Source organism: Phalacrocorax aristotelis, chromosome 1 (assembly GCF_949628215.1).
Source record: "Phalacrocorax aristotelis chromosome 1, bGulAri2.1, whole genome shotgun sequence".
NCBI classification, from domain to species: Eukaryota; Metazoa; Chordata; class Aves; order Suliformes; family Phalacrocoracidae; genus Phalacrocorax; species Phalacrocorax aristotelis.
The window spans coordinates 148,119,302-148,141,903 of record NC_134276.1 but is presented as its reverse complement, the minus strand read 5'-3'; the positions used below and the strand labels follow the sequence as shown (position 1 = coordinate 148,141,903).

Here is a 22,602-nt window from a genome sequence, read left to right as displayed (position 1 = left end):
GCTTATTGGAATGGCATTTAACCAAGATAGTTTAGGAACTTTAGGTGGTGACTTTGTGTTCTTTTATTCATCTTTCCTCTTAAAAAGCTGGAAAAAAAAAAAAACAACCCCCAAAAAACCCCACACCCCAACCCAAACCAGCCCTCCTCACTCGCCTCCCTAGCTCATATTCACCAAACACTGCTCACCACAATGAAGCTTTGGATGATCAGCCTCTCCTTGCTCCTCAACCCATGCCTGAGCATTGAGGAAGAGTTTGCATGCATTGCTCCAAGTGTAGCGCTGGAGCTTGTCTTTGCAAGGTCCAGGATGAGGCAGTTGAGTGAGGTCTTACAAGTCATGGTATTAGTGAGGGTCACAGAATGCAGACTTGCTGCATGGTCTTGGGCTGCCCACTTAATCTCTCTGCCTCTGTATCCTGCTCTGTGAAATACCAGCAATGTGGCCTGTTGGGGGGACCTAAGTCAAAGGCGTTTGCCCGGGGCTTTGAGATCGTCTGATAAAAGTAGAGGTCAGTATGACTGATTCTGGGTGTTGTCCTGTCACTAATACCTTGCGGTCCGGAGGCAGGCTGGCCTTGTTGGGCGCTGCAGGGGTCTGCTGGCACAGCAAGCTGTAGGAGGTACAGTAGATTCCTGCATCTTCAGACCTGACTGCAGAGCAAGACACTCCGTGTTCTCCCTCTGCATCTTCATTTATGAAACTAATCACACAATTACCTGCAGGCATGTGTTAAATATGACACTGGTCTCTGCAAAATAATGGGCCAATTGCAAACAATGAATAAAGGGAGGCAGCTCCATTTATAACTGCTGTTTCAACAGAGCTGTGTTGTAATCAAAGTGATCTGAGGGTGACTCATTAATTAATTGATGTTCTTTTTTATTATGTGCTATTGAGTTAATGAGTAATTTGTGCTAGATAACTCTCTGAACACACTGATTACGTGAGATATTTTCTGGGGCTTTCATACCAATGACATGCTGAATAGGTGGAAGATGGTATTTGCTTGTGTATACTCATTATTAGCAGGTTCAGGATGAATATAAATCAGCAGAAGGGCATTTTAAAAGGTAATAGATACATGCAACCCTTACTTTAAGGCTTTAAACAGATACACTTCAGCTTTTAATGCCTTAAATAGTATTAAAATCACTTCCTTTATAATGCTTGTATCAGCCACAATTGGCAGCTTCCAGAAAGGGTGCCTACACAAAAGATTTTTACTGGGAGCATGTTCGTGCTAATGGCCTATTACCTTGCACGTACTGTATTTTGGTTTCCTTTTGCAAGGTACTGAAGTGAACAGTAAACAGGTTTGGTCTGCATCATTGGACTAAAGTAGGAGAAATGTATTAAGTGAATATGTAATTGGATTTTTTTTATCTAAAGTGATATTTAAAAGAATAAAAACACTGTTCTTATAGACAGTACACACTTTGCTTTCTGTAGTTTGAGTTGTTAAAGCTTTTGCTTTATTGAAACCACAACATCTCCAATGCCATAGGAGTTTTTTATTCATTAAACAACAAATGGCTAAATTGATAATTTAGTCTGACAACAGCAGCACAGTGGAAGCTTTCAGAAGAATCAGCTAAATGTATAAAATTATACCCAGCAATCACTACAGACCTTCATTTTTGACAAGATTTGTTCTAGGTACAGATGACTGTAAACTACCTACTGCTGAGAAAATTATAAGAAGCTGCTGTATATTACGTTGAAAAAAGCCTTTAAAGTATTTTGTCTGTACAGGCGAAACCTTGCCACAGTCTCTGTTTGTTTGTTTCTTTTCCCCACAGTCTCCCTTTTCACTGACCACTTTTCAATCTGTTTTCCTCAGGTCATTTTATATGTAGGCAATTAGGAACATTTGAGGGGTTGCTGGATGATTTTTCTTTATTTACATTACAGGAGCATAAATTTGAGCATTTTGGGAGGGTAGGAAGAGGCAAGAAGGTGTGCTTAAAAAAAAAACCCAAAACCCAACAGAAAATATGGTAAGCGAGATAAAAATACAATTATGAAACAGATAACTTTTAGCCCTGGTCACTCCTTCTGCAGAATCCAGGCTGCCTTGATTCATCACCAGTCGTGGCAGGTAACAGACACAGCAGGTTATGGTTAGCAGAAGAGCCTTCTACAGTTGCAAATCAAGGTTTGATAATTTGTACTTTGCCATGTGGCTTAAAAAACAGCAACCCGCGAATAGTAGATTTTTTAAAATTATTGTTATTATTATTTTTGTCTGGCTAAACCTAGAGATTTGTACAGATAGAGATAAAATACCCTAAAGATAGGAGATACAAATGGAGGCATTCCTGCCTGGCAAATGAGCATACACTGAGCACTGGACACTAGCAGAACATTTTGCTGTACGCAGACAGAGCTTGTTGACACACACAGTGATGGAGAAGGAAACTTAAGGTAGATAATTAAAAGCAACTCAAACGAATGGTCTAGGCCTCTGTCTAAAAGATCAATAAAGTGGCCTGGCAGATCATCTCTCTTCAATATTATCTTATGATATTATACTTTATTGGAGTTGTAAATGTTTCCATTAAATATTTCAACTCCCAGTGTATTATTTTAACTGCCAGGCAAGATGGAAGTTTGAAATACAGGAAAAGGTGTAATCAGTCTTTGACCTACGTCAAATCTAAGCTTATACTGTATCCTCTACATACAAATTTTAGATATGTATGTGAATAAGATACATGAGGTTAAAGTGCTCAAAGCAATGCCATACCATTGCAGCACTTCAAACAAGCATGTCAACATTTCTTTATCCTTACATCAATTAAGCTTGATAGAAGGGTAGCTATTTGTTTGTCCATAGCAGGACCAACCTCCTCGTCCCCATTTTGAGCATATGGCACAAAACACACACATTCACATATGAGTAACATGGCATGTAACAATAAGCCACTAGTTTCCCATCCCACCCTCTTCATTTACCCCATAGAGAGCTGAGCGGTGGCACTTTGTGGTAATGAGAGAGTGCTTTAGCATTTACAGCACTATTAGTGTGTAGTTGCCTTCACCCCCAACAAAGCCTTTCACAGCTTTAGTTGGTTTTGGTGCTCCCCTACCTCAGATCGGTGGTTACCTACTGCGCATACGAATGCTCTGCTTCTCCCAGAATGTCCTAATGCTGCTAGTAATGTTTGCATGCATGGCTCTTGGTTTTCTGAAGAGCCAAAAATGCTTTACAAAAGCAGCGTATGCATTAGCCCCATTCAGCAGATGGGGGCAACTGAGGCACAGAGAAGTTGAGTGACTTGCCCAATCTTACAGCAAGTCAAAGACAGAACCAAGGTCCCTTCTTTCCTTTTCCCTAGCCCGATTTCTGACCCAGGGATTTCTATGCAGTTTGTAGTCTACTAGTGGAAAGCAGAAGAGAGATCTTTCTGGCTTCTAACTGAAAGACACAACTGAGGCTGGAGGAGAAAATTGGAAATGGAATCAAAATAAGATAATATGATTCTTCCCTTTCTGGCCATCCTCACCTTCATGGAAAGGACAAATTGTTTATTGCACTTGAAGTAGATCTGGAAGAGCCTAATAGTACCTCTGACATCAACTGCTTCGTTTTCCCAAAGATGTTAAGGGACTGTGGAAGGGAGTGGAAGAGAGACACGTGCTCAAGGTTAAGAAGGAAGATAGTCCACAAAATAGGGATAAATTTCATTTGAGAAGCTATGTGGAGCTATTAATTCTAATTAGCAAGAACAGCCTGAGGAGTAGTTGCATTTCTTACCGGTCCTGTATGAGTCAAAGTCAAGTTTTGTGAGCCATGCTTATTTTTAAAAGGGTTCACAGCCAGAAACAAAACCACACTGTAACAATAGTCATTAGAACTAAATATCCATTTCTAAGTCAAGCCACTGTGCAGTGTGCTCCAGACCATACGGTAGAGAAATTACCCCACTGCATTACAAAGTTTCTTTCCCCATCCCCAGGAAAAACGTGTTGAAACTGTGCAACAGGGCAGGAAGAGCAGGGAAGGACAGCACTCAACTTGAGCAGAGGTGAGGGTTCTTAGTGTAAATAAAAGCAAGAGCTCAGCTTCATAGCAACATAGGGTATAGCAGGTTTCTTTCTTTTCTTTTTCTTCTTTACTTTTTTTTCCGTAATGTTGTTTGTTGTTTGTTTTTTTTTTTATGCAGGCTGTTTTCCCAGTGAGCTAGATTACAGTGGCAAAGAGAAAAGAATTAAATATGCATTTAACAACTTTTTAAACATTCATCCTGCTTTCCTTTGCCAAACACCTGTAAGCTCTGTCAGGGGCATGAGCACTTAGGGACATCCTGCTGATGCAATAGCTTCATGGCTTTAAAAACAGAGGTCCACCTCTCCTAGAAATGGACTGACTGCCAACAGTAGCTGTCGGCGGCGACTCCACCTCTGTCAAAAGGATTTTAACTGCCAATATTGATGGGACAAACCTGTAGGATGTTGGCATGGACAGCAAAATACCTGTGCAGTCGAGTGTGGTAGCTCTCATTTTCTGTATTGGTATTTCAAAGTTTTGTCCCATCCACATCAGCATTTAAATTACCTTCAGCATTCACTGAGGTGGGTAATTAGTAACCAGTCACTCTCCCAGTGTCAGCTCAGGGTCATTTCCTTAATGTAAATAGACCCTCAGAGGGGGTTGTTTACAGTGCCTTCTACTTTCATTTCTTTGCAGGGTTTGTTGGGGACACAGCCCCAGAAAACTTCAGAGTTAAGCCCTGATTAAAAAAAAAAAGAAAAAGGAAAAAGAGAGAGAGAGAGAGACCCCTCAAATTTTAAATTTTTAAAATGTATATAAACAGAAGTCCTCTCCCTTTCCTCCCCCCCCAAATAAATGATTTCAGAAAAATAACATATATTTTTATATATATATATATAAAATAAGATACCCAGAGGCACTGGTTTGCATTAGGGCTTAATTTCCAGCTAAATTAAAAATCAAATCCAGGCATTTTGAATGCCTATGGGGCACAAAAGCAGCACCCAAGATCATTAACTTTTGCACCTTTTATAATATATCCCAAACTGGTCAGATTTGTTTTTCAAAATTTTGTAGTAAAATAAAAGTGCTCTTTGAGGAAAATCTATGCAACTAAACAGCAGATGTTTAACCCCTGAAAAATAGAGGCTTATAACAGAAGTGCTGATAGACCCTTAACCATAGCATCGTTAGCAGCAGGTGCTGCTAGAGTTATTAGTTTTCTAAATAGTTTTAATGTAAACAGTATTCTTAAGCTCTAAGTGTAGCATAATGGTTGGGATTTGCTCTTTAATGCTTTTTACTAGAAAGATACAGCTCATTTAAAATAGCTGGTAGATACAGAAAGCATAAATATACAGTAAGTTTAGACACTGATTGTACTAAATGCAACAATACAAAGAAGCAAACAGGAACACAAATGGTAACACAATAAAACTGTATTACATTTGTGCTTCAAATATTACAATACATTATATACAATAGTCCAAAATAAACGTCTCATGCCAAATGACACAAAAAGAAACAAAAAAACCCAAACAAACCAAAAACCCCAAGAGCAAGCAAAAAGAATCCAGCTGTATGTACAGTACCTTTTTAATTAACATTCAACTCTGAACTGGAGCAATTTTCACTACATACAGATGCAGTCCGCCTTTTATTTCACGCAACCATTCTGTCTCCCTATATCTATGCTATTCAGTAGGTTCCTGTGTCATTTCTTATATACATGTTGAGCAAAAAAGATAAAAGAACATAGTGCTTTGTATTCTTAATGATGTGGCATCAGATCAGCGAACCTGGGGTGCATAACCTTCTTTCATTAAACCCTCCTCATAGTCTGTCTGGCACAGAATCATGTTGTTCTTCAGGAAAAATTTGTCTCCAACGCAAAATCTGAAATTACAATAAAGACGAAACAAAGTAGTTTCAGGATGAATGATGTGATATGATCTTACATGTAAGCGTTGTACAAGTGTTCATGATTTTGTTGTATTGACCGCAGAGCTCGCACCTCTGCTGTCTGTCGCAGCGCACGCAGACGCGTGTGCACATATGGGAAAGCCCAGCAGAGGAATTGCTCTGGTATCAAAATTAATCGTGTGCTTACAACAAAATCTAGTGCGCTCAAGCACTCTCGTTTCCCCGGCCAAAGATTTCATCCAAAGCCCACTGAAGACTGTGGGAGCCTTGGATCAGGTCACTAGCACACAGATAAAACAGAATAAATATTCCAGGCTATTCCAGGAGTTGAGTGAAAAGTAAATGTCCTGCTTTCACGCAAATCAGAAGGAAAACAAAGTGATCTCATGCAGTAGGAAGCTCATCTGAGATATGATACGTTTGTCTTGTGCAGGCGTAGCGGTAAGAATTTCTTGTTATATTCCAGTTGGATATTTTACTAGAATTGATTTAAACTGGTGGTGCTGAGAATCTTTTCTAGCATACACACAACTTTACATATGTGGTGTGAACTAGAGACACGCAGGCAGGTATGCAGAGAAACCTTTTGTGGTTTCCCCCTCCCCCCGTAAAGGAGTTGATTATAAATGTAGTTACTCAGCTAACTATTCTCTCTCTTTTGGTATCAGTATACCTACCTTGTTATGCTATTATGTGCATCAGAATGATCTGATTGCTACAAAACACTGCTGGGATATTTCATTTGATTTTCTCTGATGAGTAGGAAAATCACATAACGTTAATGCTTCTGGCTGGCTGGCTTCAAACTTCGAGTAAAGTAGGATTTCCCAGCTAAGCACCATGCTTGAATCTAAGAAGGTTCTTCACTGACACCCCGCTCAACCCTTCCCCCCTGGCAAAGCCAATCTTCTTGAAGATACTTAGGGAGCAAGTGAATAGGGCCAATGCATAGAAAAAGAGTTTCCCTAGTGACTGCCTTGGCAGGGTTACGTGCCTTTGTTTATAGCGAACTCTCCAGCTATAAAATATATTGGGAGGCACTACTCACATTATTCCAATTAAAATGAAAGAAAGTAACCTAAATGAACCCCTTAACACTGATGTGAATAAATGAAACCAGTTTCTACCAGCTAATTATGGATCTCACTACATAAAGTATTGTTTAATGTGTAACGGATTATAATGTCCTTTTTTGTATAATTTCCAAATGGTGACATCTTGGACACAATTAGGGTCAGATATAAATGCTTGAGTTGTTTACGGTAGATTTAACAACAGAGTAGCTATGGGAATAGCTGTATATGTATTTAATTGTAACAATTTAACCTTCAAATAGTGGTGCCTGCTGTAGTTGACCCGGTAAAACTACGTAAATGACATAGGTTGACCCGCCTGACCTCTGATAGTGGTCTCCCTTTATCAGATAGCCAATTTCAAATGATGTTCAGGCAGAAATCTTGGTGAATTGTCACAGATTAAATTGTGTATTGAAAGCAGTCCTTTAATGTTTTGTGGAGTTGGAGGTTTAAATGAGTAGCAGTTGGACTGATTTACATTTGTGAAGATTGGAATGCTAGACAAAGAGTGAACCCATTTATTTTCCAACTGGGTAGCTTTGGAAATTTATCCTTATGCTAGCTAAATAGATAGAGGGAAAATAGTGTAATAAAAAAGTGGATTGAAAAGAATTAGCTCTGCTCTTAAAGGAAAATTGGTTTGTTTATTTGTGGACCTCTTTTTTTTTTCTGTAGGATTACTGCCTGCTGATGATGATGATTGAAAATAGACATTATGGAATGATCCCAAAATCTTTAAGTTATTTATGGTCAAGACACTTTTATAGAATTTACAGGTTCCTGCTATCCTTCCCACCCCAATCCTGGTATATTAGGCTACTAACAGCACAAAAGTATTTTGAGTAGGTGTGTTGGAATGCCGAATTCTTCAAGCAAACAAGTTCTTTGGCAGTCTCTCTACTTTCCATCCTTTGTATTTTTGTCCATTGACAACAATGCTGACAAAAATTCTTCTGTGCATTTTACCAGACCAGGTAAAGGAGTCTTAATTAGTGCTAATATGTAAAAGTGTTTTCGCCGAAGAAGTCATATTAAAAAAAGAAAAAAAGTCCTTCCTAGTTTCTCTTAAATGAACAGATTAATGTGGGCTAAAGGAGGGCAAGTTAAGCACTGTGACAAATCAGTCACTCCGTTACAGTTAGCTCAAGGCTTACTGATGGGGACTGAGCAGGAGACGCCTGGCCAGCAATGCCCACCACATCAGAAGGTTGCTGCTCAGCAGGGTGGTTCTCTCTGCGGGTCAGGCACCAGTGGGAGACACCACCACCTCTGCTCACCAGGCAGAAAGCACTAACTCTGAACTGTGAATGTTATTCAGCCACGTATTCCCTTGTGTTCCAGTGTAATACAGAAATTAGCCGACTAATTTCTTTAAAATATTTAGTAAATGAAAAATACACTACTGAAGTGCAATTCACCTGCATAGCAATACTTGCACATATGACTTCTTGCAATATTGCTCGCATCAAAATCCCGCTGAAGGATTTTGTTTCTCAGCCCTCAGAGAAGTGCCACAGTTTGAATTAAACTACACCAGCTACACGAGGCAGTCAGGATGCCTTTCCCAATAAAAAGTGTCAATGCTTTTTGCTTTTGCTATGTTAATATGTCGAGCCAGAAATGCTCTACCTGTGTCTACATGGCATTTGACAGCTTTATGCATGAGTGGCTTTAAACATACACAGTTCCACAAATCATTTACCTTCCAAGTGTACAGCTGTCTTGCGGAGAGGCTGCCAGTGGCCTGTCTAGACACGCTTGGCTGTGTGATAACCTGTGGGGTGGGGGTCTGTCTGCGTGTTAAGACACCCTCTGGATTCATCTGGGGCTGCGTTTGCATGCTGGGGAGTGATTCTTTGAGCCTTGAGGGGAAACCTGTTACTTGCAATGCTTGTGGTCCAAATTCTGCAACTGTTTTTGTATTGTGCAAGTTCAGCGACTGAAACACATTGGCAAAGACTGATGGTGAGGCTTGTATGTGCCCCTGGGTATTAAATGTGTGAATTATGCACTCATTAGGTGACAAGAGGTAAGCACTGAGTGAAAAACATTTAAAGGTGGCATGCTAGCTCCTAAGCACAATGAGACCAGGCAATTAGATGGCTGAAATATGACAAATTCTGTCCGTCCACACTTTCAACCTTATTTGACTCTCAAAAGCGGATTTAACCTCTTCTGAAGTCAAAGAGCTAAATCTTGCAATTACTTCAGATTGGTTTTGCACACTCTAGGATTTAAACCTGCCTCAGCTTTAAAATGGAAGGGTAAATTCAAGCCTAGCCTTCCACCTCTGGGAAGTGATTTTTTCATGGAATTGGCATAGGATGTAAATCAGGGTACAATTTGGGCACATACATCAAACAGAGTCAAGGAGCATATTGAGACGCCACTGAGTTAGGAGTATATAATGAGGCAAGACTATTACTCTTCTAGCAGGCAGATGGTAGTCTTCAGCTTTCCCTTAAACCCTCACCCAATTTATTTAATAGGCATGCGAGATGAACGGGGAAAAATATACAATAGGCTGCATTAACATGCCAGATTGGACTTACCACCATAAATTGATAATACTACTTTTGACACGACTGTGACATTAGTAGAATGACCATTATAATTAACCTACATCCTAGAACTCCTGTCATATTTTACAAAGGCAAAAGGAAGGCCATTTATATTACAAAATGACCTCTGTTATCACCTTGTTTGGAAGGGGAAGGTGTGCCTAGACTAATCACAAGACGTATAAAACTTCCATTTTGAGAAACAGCTATTTCATTGTTCAGAACAGTTATTTAAGGAGATCTCACTGCTGTCTGTCATCTTTTCTGATGTACGGGATGTGTGTCAAGGTACCGAAGACTTCTTAAGAAAGCGAGAGAAATATTGCTGTGAACAAAGATGGCTGTGTGTGAAGTGCCTTCTCTGGTTATGTCAGATCTTTGTTGTTGTAGAAAGAAACAAAATCTGGAAACATTTAATTGATTTCTTCTAGGATAAAGAAATCTCAGGCTTACCCACCCACACCCTTCTACTCTGCTTTGTGCACTCAGTGATGTAACTTTGTCCTTTCCTTTTTTTTTTTGAAGTTCCTTTGATTTTCCAGTATAGCTCAAATTAATGTTAATCTGTATGCACCACTAAGAGAACAAAGCCACTTTTCTACATCATAGTACATCAGTCCACACCTATAGTTTACTAATTCTAGGGTTCTGTCAAACTGTCCATTTATTATCACAGGCTGGAAAATGGGAGCTGTGCCTGGATTTGTATGTTTTTACCAGTACAATGTAGTATACATACACATGGAATTCTAGTTCAACTTACAACGACCTACCTCAACTTGCTGTGCTTTTCATTTATTATTTTTTTTAAAGCAGGTATGGAAAATATATTTATTTTTATTCTAAATGTAGAGACACTCAATGAAAATAAGCAGTATTTGGGTCTTCAGAATTTATAAAATGACCACTCATGCAAAAATCTAATGTTGGTGTTTGAAATAAGGATGTCCCTGGCATTGCCTTCCCCCCACACTTGACAGAGAACAAAGGCAGCATTGTGTGGCATTTTACAGTTTATACTGGAGGTAAGTGTTTACAGCTACACCAGGACAGTGATTCGAATGAGTATGTAACCATTTTCAGTTCAGTTCCCATTAAAATAAAGGCTGTTTCGGATAGAAGGATAGAACAGTGGATTTAAACACCCCTCAGTGATAGCAGATGAAGATTTTAAACCATACCCTGAGCTAACTTCAGACGGCAGGGAGAAAATACTGCAGGAGTATGGAACAAGCTGCTAAAGCAGCCAACAGATATTGAAAGGAAGGACACTGAATCTCAGGAAAGTGGGAAAGCCGAAGGCAGGCTGAGATCATCGCTATAGTCAAAAGTGTCAAGCAAAGATACAGCTGACCCCACTCGCAAGATTTTTCACTCCATTTTGCTAGTCACACACATGCAACCTGACAAGGTGTGAAAGGCAGTGTCTGTTTACAAGTTTGTTTTTCCAGTGGTTTCCATTTTTTTCCCCTTAAATTTTCTGCAGAAATCAACTATATTGGGGCTACTGCCAATGTGAGGTGAAGTGCTTCTGGGGAGAAGTTTGATATAATTACAGAGAAGAAAAGGGAGCACTCACACCATTAAGACGACTGTCACTAAGCTCTGCAGGTATTTAGGAGATGGAAAAACTTCAAATTAGGAGTAAGCTGGACAGAAACATGAAAGATAAAGGGATGCTATAACCTTTAGGCTAGGAGCAGAGCTTAATATTCACAAAATCCTTACAGCTTTAAACATCAGTATCAAGAAAAAATGGGAAAAATATGTCAAAAACTGGCTGGATGGAGCAATTAGATCCTAGAACTGAATGACTTTATGAAAGGGAAAATATGAGACAGTGCGTATTTGACACCAGGAGACTAGGCTCAGTGGCTCAGGAGATCTCTTTCAGTCTTGTCTACAGTCTGTCTTCCTAGAATACAGTATGTGAGACAATGTGTTTTTTCTTCTGAGTCTGAAAATCTAGGTTTCAGGAGGCCAATAAAAGGGGACGGGCACATTATGAGTTAGTTCAGAGATGCAGTTTATGGCCTGGACAAAAGTCCCCTGAAATCAAGGGGGTCTAACTACCATCCACACTGAGACTTCACCTGGATGGTGAGTTATAGACACTCAAAAATAATAGAGCAAACAGTGCAGTTGTACATAAAAGCAGAAAAATCACTGGATCATTCACAAAAAGCACTAGGCAAAAATGGGCAGGCCCCTCTCACCTGGACCAGGATCAACTATTTAAAGGGCAGGAATATGAGGGCCATGCAATAGCAAGCCCGAAGAATGGGCTATCCCAAGGATCGATGTGATGCAAGTTAATGTAATTATTAGCTAGCTTGAAAGGCAGAAGGCAGTGGAAGGTGCAACCAGGCACAAAACATCGGAAGAAATTCAGTGTTTGCAAAGACAAAGTAATGCAAACCGAAGAAACGTTTTAGTCTACTCATGAATGTTGCATATATTCTGTTAGGAAAAAGCCTAAGTGGTAGACGATAACTGAAAGTCTGAAACATGGAACCGAACAGAGAATATTATATACTTTCTGGTAGTACTCCAGCTATGTTGTACTTGTATCAGTATGAAGAATGACCAAAAGGATTTAAAATTTAATGGGGGAAGAGGATGTGAAGGTGGGGAATAAGGTCAACCATACATGTCTTGCAATAGCTGTTGAGCCTTGCTACCTCTGTTGGTGATTTTTGGATATCTCTGATGCGTTTGTAAATAAAATATTCTCTTCAATAAATAAATACCACATTAGGGATAGTGGCTGGAATAAAAGGGAAGAGCAGATCTAAAAAACTCATGAACCTCATTTTCCATACAAAGGGGCAGCATGGAATAAAGAAAGAAAATTAAACTGCTATCTTATAAACTCATCCTTACTCAGATTCTGCTGTTTGGTTTTGATTAGCTTAAGTAGAGGCACAAAAAAGGATCCTGAGAAGGGCAACAGAAATTATTAATGGCATGGTGTCTGACAGGATTATTCCGTTTAAAAGAAAAGAAAAAGAGGTTTCATAGCTGATATAAAAAACCTCCAAATCTGGTGATGGCCAGGTGTCTAGTATTTCTATCTTTTATTGTTATACAAGTAATGAAAAACAAAAGATTTAAAGCTATTTATTAATGAGAGAATATAGTCAGTGGGATGCTTTGCCATAGGAACGACAGAAAAGCTAAGTTGGAGCATCCATGAAATAGGATTTATTACAAAAAAATGACAAAATTAATTCTTCAGAGTGCTACTAGCCTCAAATTGTGTGGAAGAAAGGTACCCTACAGGCAAGTCTGTTTTATTAGGCAACATGAGAGCTATTGCAATGTAATCGGGATTACGGCCACTTTTGAGAATTTCTGAAATTCTCTGAAACTTCTGCAACTGCTCCCTGTTTTGACTAGATGAACTAGACTGCATTTCAGGTAAATAAATTCTTTTGTTCCCAGCCTAAGACTCCTGTAAGACTATTTTGGCAACCCTTTGCCCAAACTACATGCAAAGTAAAAATCAAACAAGAGACTTGAAGACTCAGGAATGGCAAGGTTAAGAATTATTAAATATCCCAGGAAAGCGCTGCTTCAGAAGCACCTAACAGCACTTTTCCAGGGGGATCAGAGGCCCTAGGGCACAGTATGAGGTATGTTAGCTGCAAAATAAAATTGTACATTAGTTCATGCTTGTGGTGGTAAAAGAGGAATATTAAAAATAATCAAAACAGCTTTGCTTTTAGGGGGGAAGAAGAAGGAAGTTCACTTCCTCGGATCCAAGAGTGCTAACTATGATGAAAATCTTTTACACTCAGAGTAACAAACATTGTCTGCTTTGCTTGACTGATGAAGATTAGCTGACTTCTTACATTAAAGAAGTTTGTCTTGTATGGGCTGAAGTGACAAGACAATAACTAAGTGCTAATTGTGCATAACCAACACTAAAGATATGCAGCCCCATTATGGCATGTAATAAATGAAGCGAACAACAGAAATATATTAGGCACTTTAATAATGATACTAGAATTGTGGTTTGAAAAAAACAAGGATGTGAAGGGTTTAAGAAACGAAACCTAGGAGCGTGTGTGCGTCTGTCTTAAGCGGGTACTACCAGAGGCTCTGCCTGCCTTACTCAGAAGACAGCCTCTTAGTTCTGTGGCAAGACAAAATTGATATAGGACTTTAAATAGCATTAGAACCTATAATTACCTTGCATTATTATATAGTTTAAGCAGTGGTTATTACTTGCCTGGTATTTTAATTTCCCATGCAACATGATGAAAAAGGTCAATTTGGCTTTTTTTAAAGAGCATAATTGTAGTGTGCTACACTTATTAGCAGCTGTACATTTTATAGTTCTTTAGGGAGGTTTGATTTTTAAATGACTACAGTGTTACAAAATAATACACTGTAGGACAAGGTGAGTTAGCAAAGCTTATTTAGAGCTCTATCTAACTTTGGAGTGTTAAGACTACTGTCTTCCTAATTTTTGGTGACTTCCCTAGAAATGTACATCTCACGTTTCTTCCCACCTGAAAAGGTAAAAAAATATGAATGCTATAAAACTCTAAATAAGATCATGTAATAACTGAAAAAAACCATAGTAGGTACATTACAGAGCGGACATAATTGGTTCTCTCATTTCCTAGACCTCATAGAAGTCACTGGCAAAGCTGCTAGCAGCTCTCATGGAGTCAGAAATAGAGCTCTTAGTGAAATCTCTGACAGGATTTGGCCACCACTCTGAATGTAGTTGCTATATGTTCAGCTGTATTCACCTCTGAAAAATTCAGTTGTTACAATTTTACCACTTTTGACTTTCGTTCTGTAACTGTACCATATGTGTGATGCTTCAGAACAGAGTGTCAGGTTTCGATCCTTGGGATTTTTACAACCTACAGTTAGGATATGGAAATAAAAATATGGTGTAAGAAGTCCAATGCTGCTACAGAGAAAATGGTGGGAACAACATCTTTTAAATTTAAATGATTACAGTTCTGGCAACAAGAAGAAACAACATGTACTTTAAAAGAAATATGTATGATGGAAAAGAAGAATGAAAATGAAATTAATGTAATAATGACAAATGGTACAGCTATGCTATTCTGCAGAAAAGGATCTCAAAGTTCTTTATAAATATTAATTAATTAAACTTGACGGACAGCCTTTTGAAGGAGAGGAAGTAACATTATTCTTGTTTATTGATGCAGGATTTGAAGCGCAAAAAGTTTTCTGGCCAAGGTCATGAAAGATGTTCTGTATCAATCCCAGGAAAAGTATCCAGGTCTCATGCCCAGCCTTGAGTTTCCACTACTGGTAGATGTTTCCTCTTCACTTGAATGTATGCCCGCACCGGTGCCGAATTAGCACTTAGCTTATGGAACAGACCCAAGAAATTCTCTTACCTCTGATTACAAAGTTGACATGCAAAACAGTCCAGGTGATAAACATTGTCCTTTGCCCTCATCACCATCTCAAAAGCAGGTATGAGCTTACTGCAGGCAGCACAGTTTCCTGTAACGCCGAATAACCTGGAGATACAGAAAGAAATATATTCCTGAAGATGCTTAACTGAAAAGAAAACCACACTTCCTTTTTTTTATCTCCCCCCCCACCCCCCCAACAGTTGCCTGGCCTTTGATTGACTTCCCAGCACACCTCCTTTTGGAAAGGCTGGTCTTTGGTGGTACAAGCCTGCCCAATTTACAATACAAAGGCATAGTCCTTTTTGCCGGAGAGAGCTTTATGAAGCAGTGACAGACTAATATTGCACCTATTGTGATGTTATTTTTTTCTGCAGGTTATACTGACCTTTCTTGATAAAAGAAACATCTTGTTAAACTAAACAAAGAAATAGTAAACACATTAGGGATGTTACATAACTGCGCAGACAGAGGTCAAGCTGTTTGCATACGCGGGAAGAGTCTTCTGCTTGGATCCTGCCGTACAGACGAGAGCCACATAACCTTGGCTTTTGGTGCTATTTATTATTAAAACACACTTTAGCTAGAAAAGAAATAACACTTGAAAAAGCCAATATTCTTCGCATTTTTGACATCTAGTGCTAAAAGCTTTACCACTATTATTAAAAGAACATTTTATGAACAAGTCATTTAAATCGTCAGAAAGCATTAGCGGTTCATGCACCTTACAACCCTATACCATAGTTATTGCTATGATTATGTTATTCAGGTAGCACATTAAAGTAAATGAGGCTGTAAACTATATATAGTCACATCAGGAGTAGAAGTATAAAATACTGTAAGAACTATATGAAATGCTGTTTTTGCCAGACATCTATAAACATTTTTTAAAAATTTTCTTTGTTAAAGATTTTTCAATACTTTTCAAGTGGGTGTACTACAAAAAAAAAAAAAAAAGAAAAAATCACACATATGCACCCTTTTGTAACATAGAAGGATTATAATGAACAAGGGAAAATACGTTAGCTCTACATGGCAGAAATCTTTGAAACTAAGTTTATTTAAACTACTTAATAGTTGTGATGGATTATTAAAAGTAATGTTCTGCTTGTGCGTAGCAGTTAATGCTGTTTTTAACTATGAAGCACACTAGATGAAAACGCCACATCTGCCAGTTTTCTTTTTTTCCTCAACATCAGGCTGACAGCAGAAAAATATAATGGCTCTCAAGGGAAACACCAAATTAAAAGCAGTTCTAAACTAATGAATTCAAAGGTGCTCTGTAGAAAATTCAGTTTGGTAACATAAAAATGAACGCAGTTTTTTAATCACATCCCTCCATTTTACTGAATTTCATGGGTTACCAACATGCCTACTTAATTCCAAATCCTTTTGCGTTCTGCTTCTACTTAAGGTGTGCTGCCTGCCTGTTTTTTTTTAAAGTTGTGACCCTTTTTCTCCTGTCTGAGATGCTGGTTACCGTGATCACTGGGAGAAGTGCTGGGACAAGGCCACACTCATCAGCTCTTGTCAGAATGACTCAAGTCAACCTCCAGTTCTGTTAAGTCTGATTACTAAAATTACAGATTATTTTAACAAATTATAAATATTCCCTTTGTAAAACATTCTGTTCCAGGTCTATCTCCATCATGCATGGGTTTCACTGAGGTTATCTAAATCTCACCCAGACTTTCATTCCTCATCTCTAAGGACACAAGACTTAGTTACCTTCCACAGTTGTTGGCTGGCTTAGGAAATAAATCCGCTGACCAAAGGCCCAGCTCTGTTTTCCCTCACATCTATGGAGAAGATGACGGCAGTTTAGTTGTAGGAGGAAAGCAGATCAGGCTGCGAATGGTACTGAGTAAGGACGGTAGCTACATAGTACTGTTATTCTATACGGTTACAGTAAACGGAAAGTCAGACTTTAAGGCTCTACAACAGCAACTTTTGACCACAAACATGAGAATGGTCCCACCTCCTCCAAGCTCAGTGTGGAGGGATCAGACAGCACCTCAATGCTTAGGTAGTTTAGGCGCAGCAGCTGAGCACTTGAGAGGCGGCTCAGGCCCCTTGCTGAAGAGGGTGCTAGGGCAGCGGGCTGTGTCACCTTCCTCAGCCGCATCATCCTCTTTGCAGGGGTGTGTCTGTGTGCGTGAGGAGGTGGCAATCCGTTACAGCTAGAATCGCAGTTTGCATGTTGCAGGGCAGTGGAACAATTTGGGATTGTCATTCAGCACGGCAAAGGATGGAGATTTACTGCACCAGAGTCTACTATGTGCAGATTTCTGCAGTCCTGAAATAAGAGACCCCCACAGAAGCTGCTTCAGCTAAGCACCAGCTATATTAAAATTTTTCAATTACGTAAAGGGAAGGAGGCCCTCCTCGCTGTTAGCTCTTCCCCACCACATACAAAACAAACGTGTGAGATTTATATTAGCTATTTTTAATTTTGGATAAAGCTGTTTATATGAAGAACATAGTTTTCTCCCATTAATAATAATAATAAAAACCCCACAATGCCATTTTGAAATTCTGGACATAGTTTCCCCCAATTTCAATTGCTCTCGCTCCCTGAGCATTTATCAGCTACCTGATTAGAATTTGTTTCCACACAAACCATTGATCATCAGCCTATTACTAGGCAAATGACAGTTAATTACCCACTACATTAACCACTGGGACCTGAGACCTGCTTCTGCTGCCATCAGTCAACATGATAAATGTGGCAAGTTCAGTAATGCATGGCCAGCCCTGAGCTGCCTGCTATAGTGTGAACAACCCTCAATCTCACTTCCATGCCCAGGAAAATCTATGGCAATCTGCATAATTACAAGCTCTGGGTTAATAACAGACAAATGATTTGTTGCATCTAAACAAAGTCCTTGGAATGGGCCTGGTCTCCCGTGGCTGCCCGGGCTGCTGTTGTGCCACCGGTGTGCTTCCCGCTACAACGTGCACAGAACAGATCTCTGACGCTGTATCCTTCCAATTTGTTGCCCTCCAATTTATGGATTCTGCATATGTGATTTTTAATCATTAAAGAACTCTTGAAGCAATATTATCTTAATTATTCTCTGCTGTAACCAGGGAATTAGGCTTCAGATAAAATTTTCTTCTTCTGTGCACTTTCCCTGCCTCGCTGGAGGCTCCATCAGTTTTCATCTACACCTGGACTCTGAAATTCTAATGATGAATTATTGCCCCTTTTCCTAAGAGGGCGAACCTTACAAGGGAACATTTTACTGAACTGTCAGCTCACAGACTGAGCGCGGAGATGTGGAAATCTGATCTAATTTACTGCAAAACGATGCATTTGTTAGACTTTCTCCTCAGTTTTGTCCAAGGATCAAGAGATCAGGCAGGAGCTACCTTCATATACTCCTTTGCACAGGAGTATGTGCACTCAACTCTCCATATGCCATTTTGTTGTCCTTCCCTCTTCAAACCTGTTACACAAACAAAGTTTCTAAAGAGTATGAATTTTACTACTGGAGAGAAGAAACAGTTTTCTGGCAGGGTCTTAGCTGGAGCTGGTGCACTGACCTATGGTGTCTTGCTTTGTGTGTTTTACAAAAAAAGCAGCAAGGTTTTCATTTCCACATAGTTACTCACGATGGCCTGGTACCACTCTCTGCTCTATTTACCATTTTCTGTGTGGTAAGAGAATGCTTAAACTCACCCTTTCACGTCTACCTACAGGTAGTTAGACTATGCCCTAGCTCAGCAAATTAGAAAATTCGTCCTTACTTTCCTTTCATGTAGGAAGAAAGGATGAGAAAATTTAGAAGCGCCAGGATGGATCTCTTCTCTTGATATTCTGAACCAACATCTGAAATTTTATATTTATACCATATCTACAACAACAGAGATTAGACCAATCAGCCACAGCAAAAGCTTTCATTCTTAATGGATTTGACCGGTACAGAACATCCTGCACAGAGCTAAAAAATGAAAGACATGCAGGAGCCCTTCTACAAACAAACCCAAACCTGACATTTTGAGCAGCAAAAAGTATGATTAAGCACCAGGCTATTGATTCTACTTTGGTAGGTTTACTAAACAGAAATGTGAAGGCTAAGTACTGGGAGATGAGAAAAGGGAAAAAGTTGGGAGGGGAAAGACAAGAAAAAGAGAGGAAGGGAAGAATGGATAGATATACAAAAGTGCCGAGATATTGACTAAACTACACTATACTTATGAGGCATGTGCTTTCTAGAGGCACCCAGTGTAACCACATTAACACCAATTTCCATCCACTCCTACAGAATTTGGGTGAGGCCCTGAGTAAGGAGGGGGGCAGCTGGTTCTCATCATTAGCTTAGAAATGCCCCATCACACAACTGCACCATTAGGCAGAACTACATACGCGCTAAGATGAAACTGATTTGGGCCATAATTCCCTGTCAAATGACACGGGACTTTCACAAGATTTAGGATTTAATGTTGTTGGTTACAGCTGCTCCCACAAGCTTCCTTCTTTTTGCTGTTCTTGTTTGACAACTGTCCTCTGTAAGATCCATTGGTTTGCTACCGACAGCGCTCTTTTGTCTACTTTAATTTTATATTAAAATGTTGCATGATTTGGATAAGATGTCTGGGTTTCCAGTAGGAGTACAAAATGTCTGTTTGCACAATGGAAAACAAAGGAGAAAAAATATCTTGAGATTCAGGAATGACAAAGCAGACATTAAATGGAATTTCTCCTGTGGTGCAATAATTATGGATAGTTTCACATGGTTTCAAATTATTTTTTCCCCTCATTCTCACTACTGGGTTAACTAGGTTCATTAGGGAAAAAATAGATATGGAAGCCAAGTTCTAAACCTGCCTTCACCACTAACTGAATGGGTGACCCTGGCAACTCACTTAATTTTGGTCTCAATTTATTCGTTACAAGGAGGTGAGACCTAATCTTCACATTGTAAAATCACTGCTAGACACTGTTGCTATAAAAAATTGAAAAGCTACTTTCAAACCTCCATTTTCACAGTGCATGAGGGATCAAAATAATACACACACACTGTTTTAAATGTAATCAGACATTTACTGAAATAGACAATCACCTTTTTTTTCCTAGTAGTTTTGTGTATTATTCAGGATTTCTATTCAAGCTGTATGCATTGAAAGGCAGAATTTGGCCCTTAGCAAATATTTCAGACAGCATAAGATGCTATTTGGAGAAGCATAAAACCACATAAAAGAATCTAAAAGTTAATGAGAGAGAGAGAAAAAATTATCTAAGGATATAGATTACAAAGCACGTTGAAAAGCACAGTTTTAGAGAATATGTGGTTTTTACATGCTGAGTATTATTTAGATTATTAGGTGGAGATTTCTTAGATGTTTCTAAGTGACTTAGGGACACAAGTACTACTGGCTTTAAATAGTCTGTATTCTCTTACTTCCCACAAGATATTTTTGAAAATCCTCCCTGTCAAATCATAGAGAAAAGGAAGCCAGTAAATTTGTCCCACGTGCATTTTTATGAATGCCTGGAAAACTTATTTCACTCCCACCCATCCTCCATTCCCTGGAACGTCTTTCTAAATGCTCATTGAAAATGAAACATGCTTCCAGACAAGGGGAAAGAAGAAGCTGCCCCACTTTGCCTACCAAAGTTAATACCACGCAAGTGCAGGAGAAACGAGAGCAAAGAGTACCCATTCGCCCTGCTCATCCCCAGACCTCCTGACTGAACTCACCGATATCCAGTAAAAGACTCCTGGTGACTCTGCTTGAATTAACTGGTCTAGTAATCAGCAGGGACCAGTAAAATGGAGTCTCCTTAGAAAGAAAGGAAAAAGGTGGGGAGCAAACTGAATGCAAGAGAAAATGGCCACTTCTGAAATGGTTCTGGATTGTCTCCTGTTGCTGCTTATATGGCCTTCTCTGAGTCACTCTCTTTCCAAGTCTTTTATTGACAAAAACAGGGTGTCAAAAGAGGAAATGCAATGAAGTTGTGAATCAGGATGCTCAACAGATCTAAGCACTGAACCTTCAACACTCCCCCGCTGCAGGTGAGGCAGCCAGATTTCCACGAGAGCTCAGCTCTCTGGCTGCTGAATTATTTTTGAAAATGTAGAAACGCAAGTGTCATAACATGGGAGCAGTTAGAGAACATGGTTTAGACGCCTATCCAAATTAGCTTAAAACCTTGTCCCCAGTTCTAGATTGTGCAAAAAAGATGAAGAAAAAGAGAAGACAAACAAAACAGTCCAGTCAGTTTAAGCATGTTAAGGAAGGCATTCACACACAATTGCTGAAGCGTACTTAAATGTCTACTAAAATCAAAGGCTGATTCAGTGTTTGCCTTCTTTGGTAATGCGGTAAAAAGAGGGTTAGTTTTGCCAGACTAAAGCAGAGAAACCTTTTCACCTCAGTACCTTTCATTTTATTTTAAAAGCAAACTCAGACACTGAAGATTTAACTTGATTTTGGAAGTTTGCTGATATTCATAACACTGTTTGTAAGGATAACCAGCATGTGCCACCTGAAAATGCAGATCCCCTTTGCTGAGGGTGAGCTGTGGTACATCTCTAGGGCCTTTGCTACTAATAATTTAAGTTGGTAGCTGGGCTGCAGGCAGATGGGTATGCAATGGTAAAGCATAGCTGTAGCCTCGCAGCACAGCGACATGCTACTTGTCTGAGTGTGTTTTGCTTTCATGTTTAGCTAACCTGGGTGTGTGAGTAATCCCATCTGACTTCGGTTGGGCTGTGTGTGACATTTAGCACTTGTGTATCTGCAGCATGATCCGTACGCTGAAGGCTGGGTGTGCAAACCTCCTCAGGTGAAGCTGCTATTTCCCACACTGTTCCACTGTATACAATTATCGTAGGAGAAAATAATTGTATGTAATCTGAAGTCCAACAGTGAATGCAGGGGCTTTTTTTGCAGTTTTGTGCCCAGGGTTTATGTATTGCCCTCATCACTGTGACTTGCAATTTAACATAGCTGAGCTGTTCCCCTCAGTGCAGACCTTTAGTTTGTTCCGTCTGTGTAGAACAAAGTATTTGTCAAACTCTGTCCTGAGCCTGCTGAAGTTCATGACACCCAGCCTTCTTCTCTCTGCAGACTGCCTGAAAGAATTCTTTATGTAAAGTTAACATGGATGAATTTCATTTCAAACACCTCAAAATCAGACATCCAAAACAAAATATAGATTTACTTCTATATCCTTCCCTAATTAGGTTGTTTGTGTTCTGTGAAACAATCTAAGCTTTCTTTTCAAGTAAGTATTACCAGCCTTAATTTTGGCTTGAAAAATTTGAAGCATGACCAGACATGATTGATTTATTACCACCAACTATAGTCTGAAAAAGCTCTGGGAGGTGGGAATTTTGTTGTTTGGTCAATGGAGTGTTAACTCTGAAGCCTAAATCATACAACTTTAAAAAACTCTTGTTCATCTTAGGAGCAAATATAGCTACATCGTTTATGTCACAGTCTGCTACCCTGTCCCTTCAGTCATGCAGTCAGATCATCAAACTTTCAGTTTAAAGCTAAAATTCAATTTTAAGGAGTATTCTGGCCTAATTTACTATCTGCTTTTAATCAAGTTACAATTTTGTATCATTTTAAATTTTCTTTAACCACTCCCATTGACTCAGATGAAAAGCAAGGATGATTGTGCA

At 39.3% G+C, this 22,602-nt stretch overlaps 1 protein-coding gene across 11 annotated transcripts in view; it reads right to left on the bottom strand.

Annotated features, from left to right (window-relative positions):
* Window positions 1–5,260: 5,260 nt before the first annotated feature.
* The window catches only part of LMO3 (LIM domain only 3), a 59,229-nt gene continuing 41,887 nt past the window's right edge, over window positions 5,261–22,602 (bottom strand). For all 11 annotated transcript variants that reach the window (XM_075114931.1, XM_075114887.1, XM_075114859.1 and 8 more), the window contains 2 exons: window positions 14,948–15,073; window positions 5,261–5,893 (listed from right to left, as the gene is read on the bottom strand). In XM_075114931.1, the coding sequence (XP_074971032.1) occupies window positions 5,788–5,893; window positions 14,948–15,073 (232 nt within the window). In that variant the 3' untranslated portion in view covers window positions 5,261–5,787. The remainder of the gene's footprint in view (window positions 5,894–14,947; window positions 15,074–22,602) is intronic.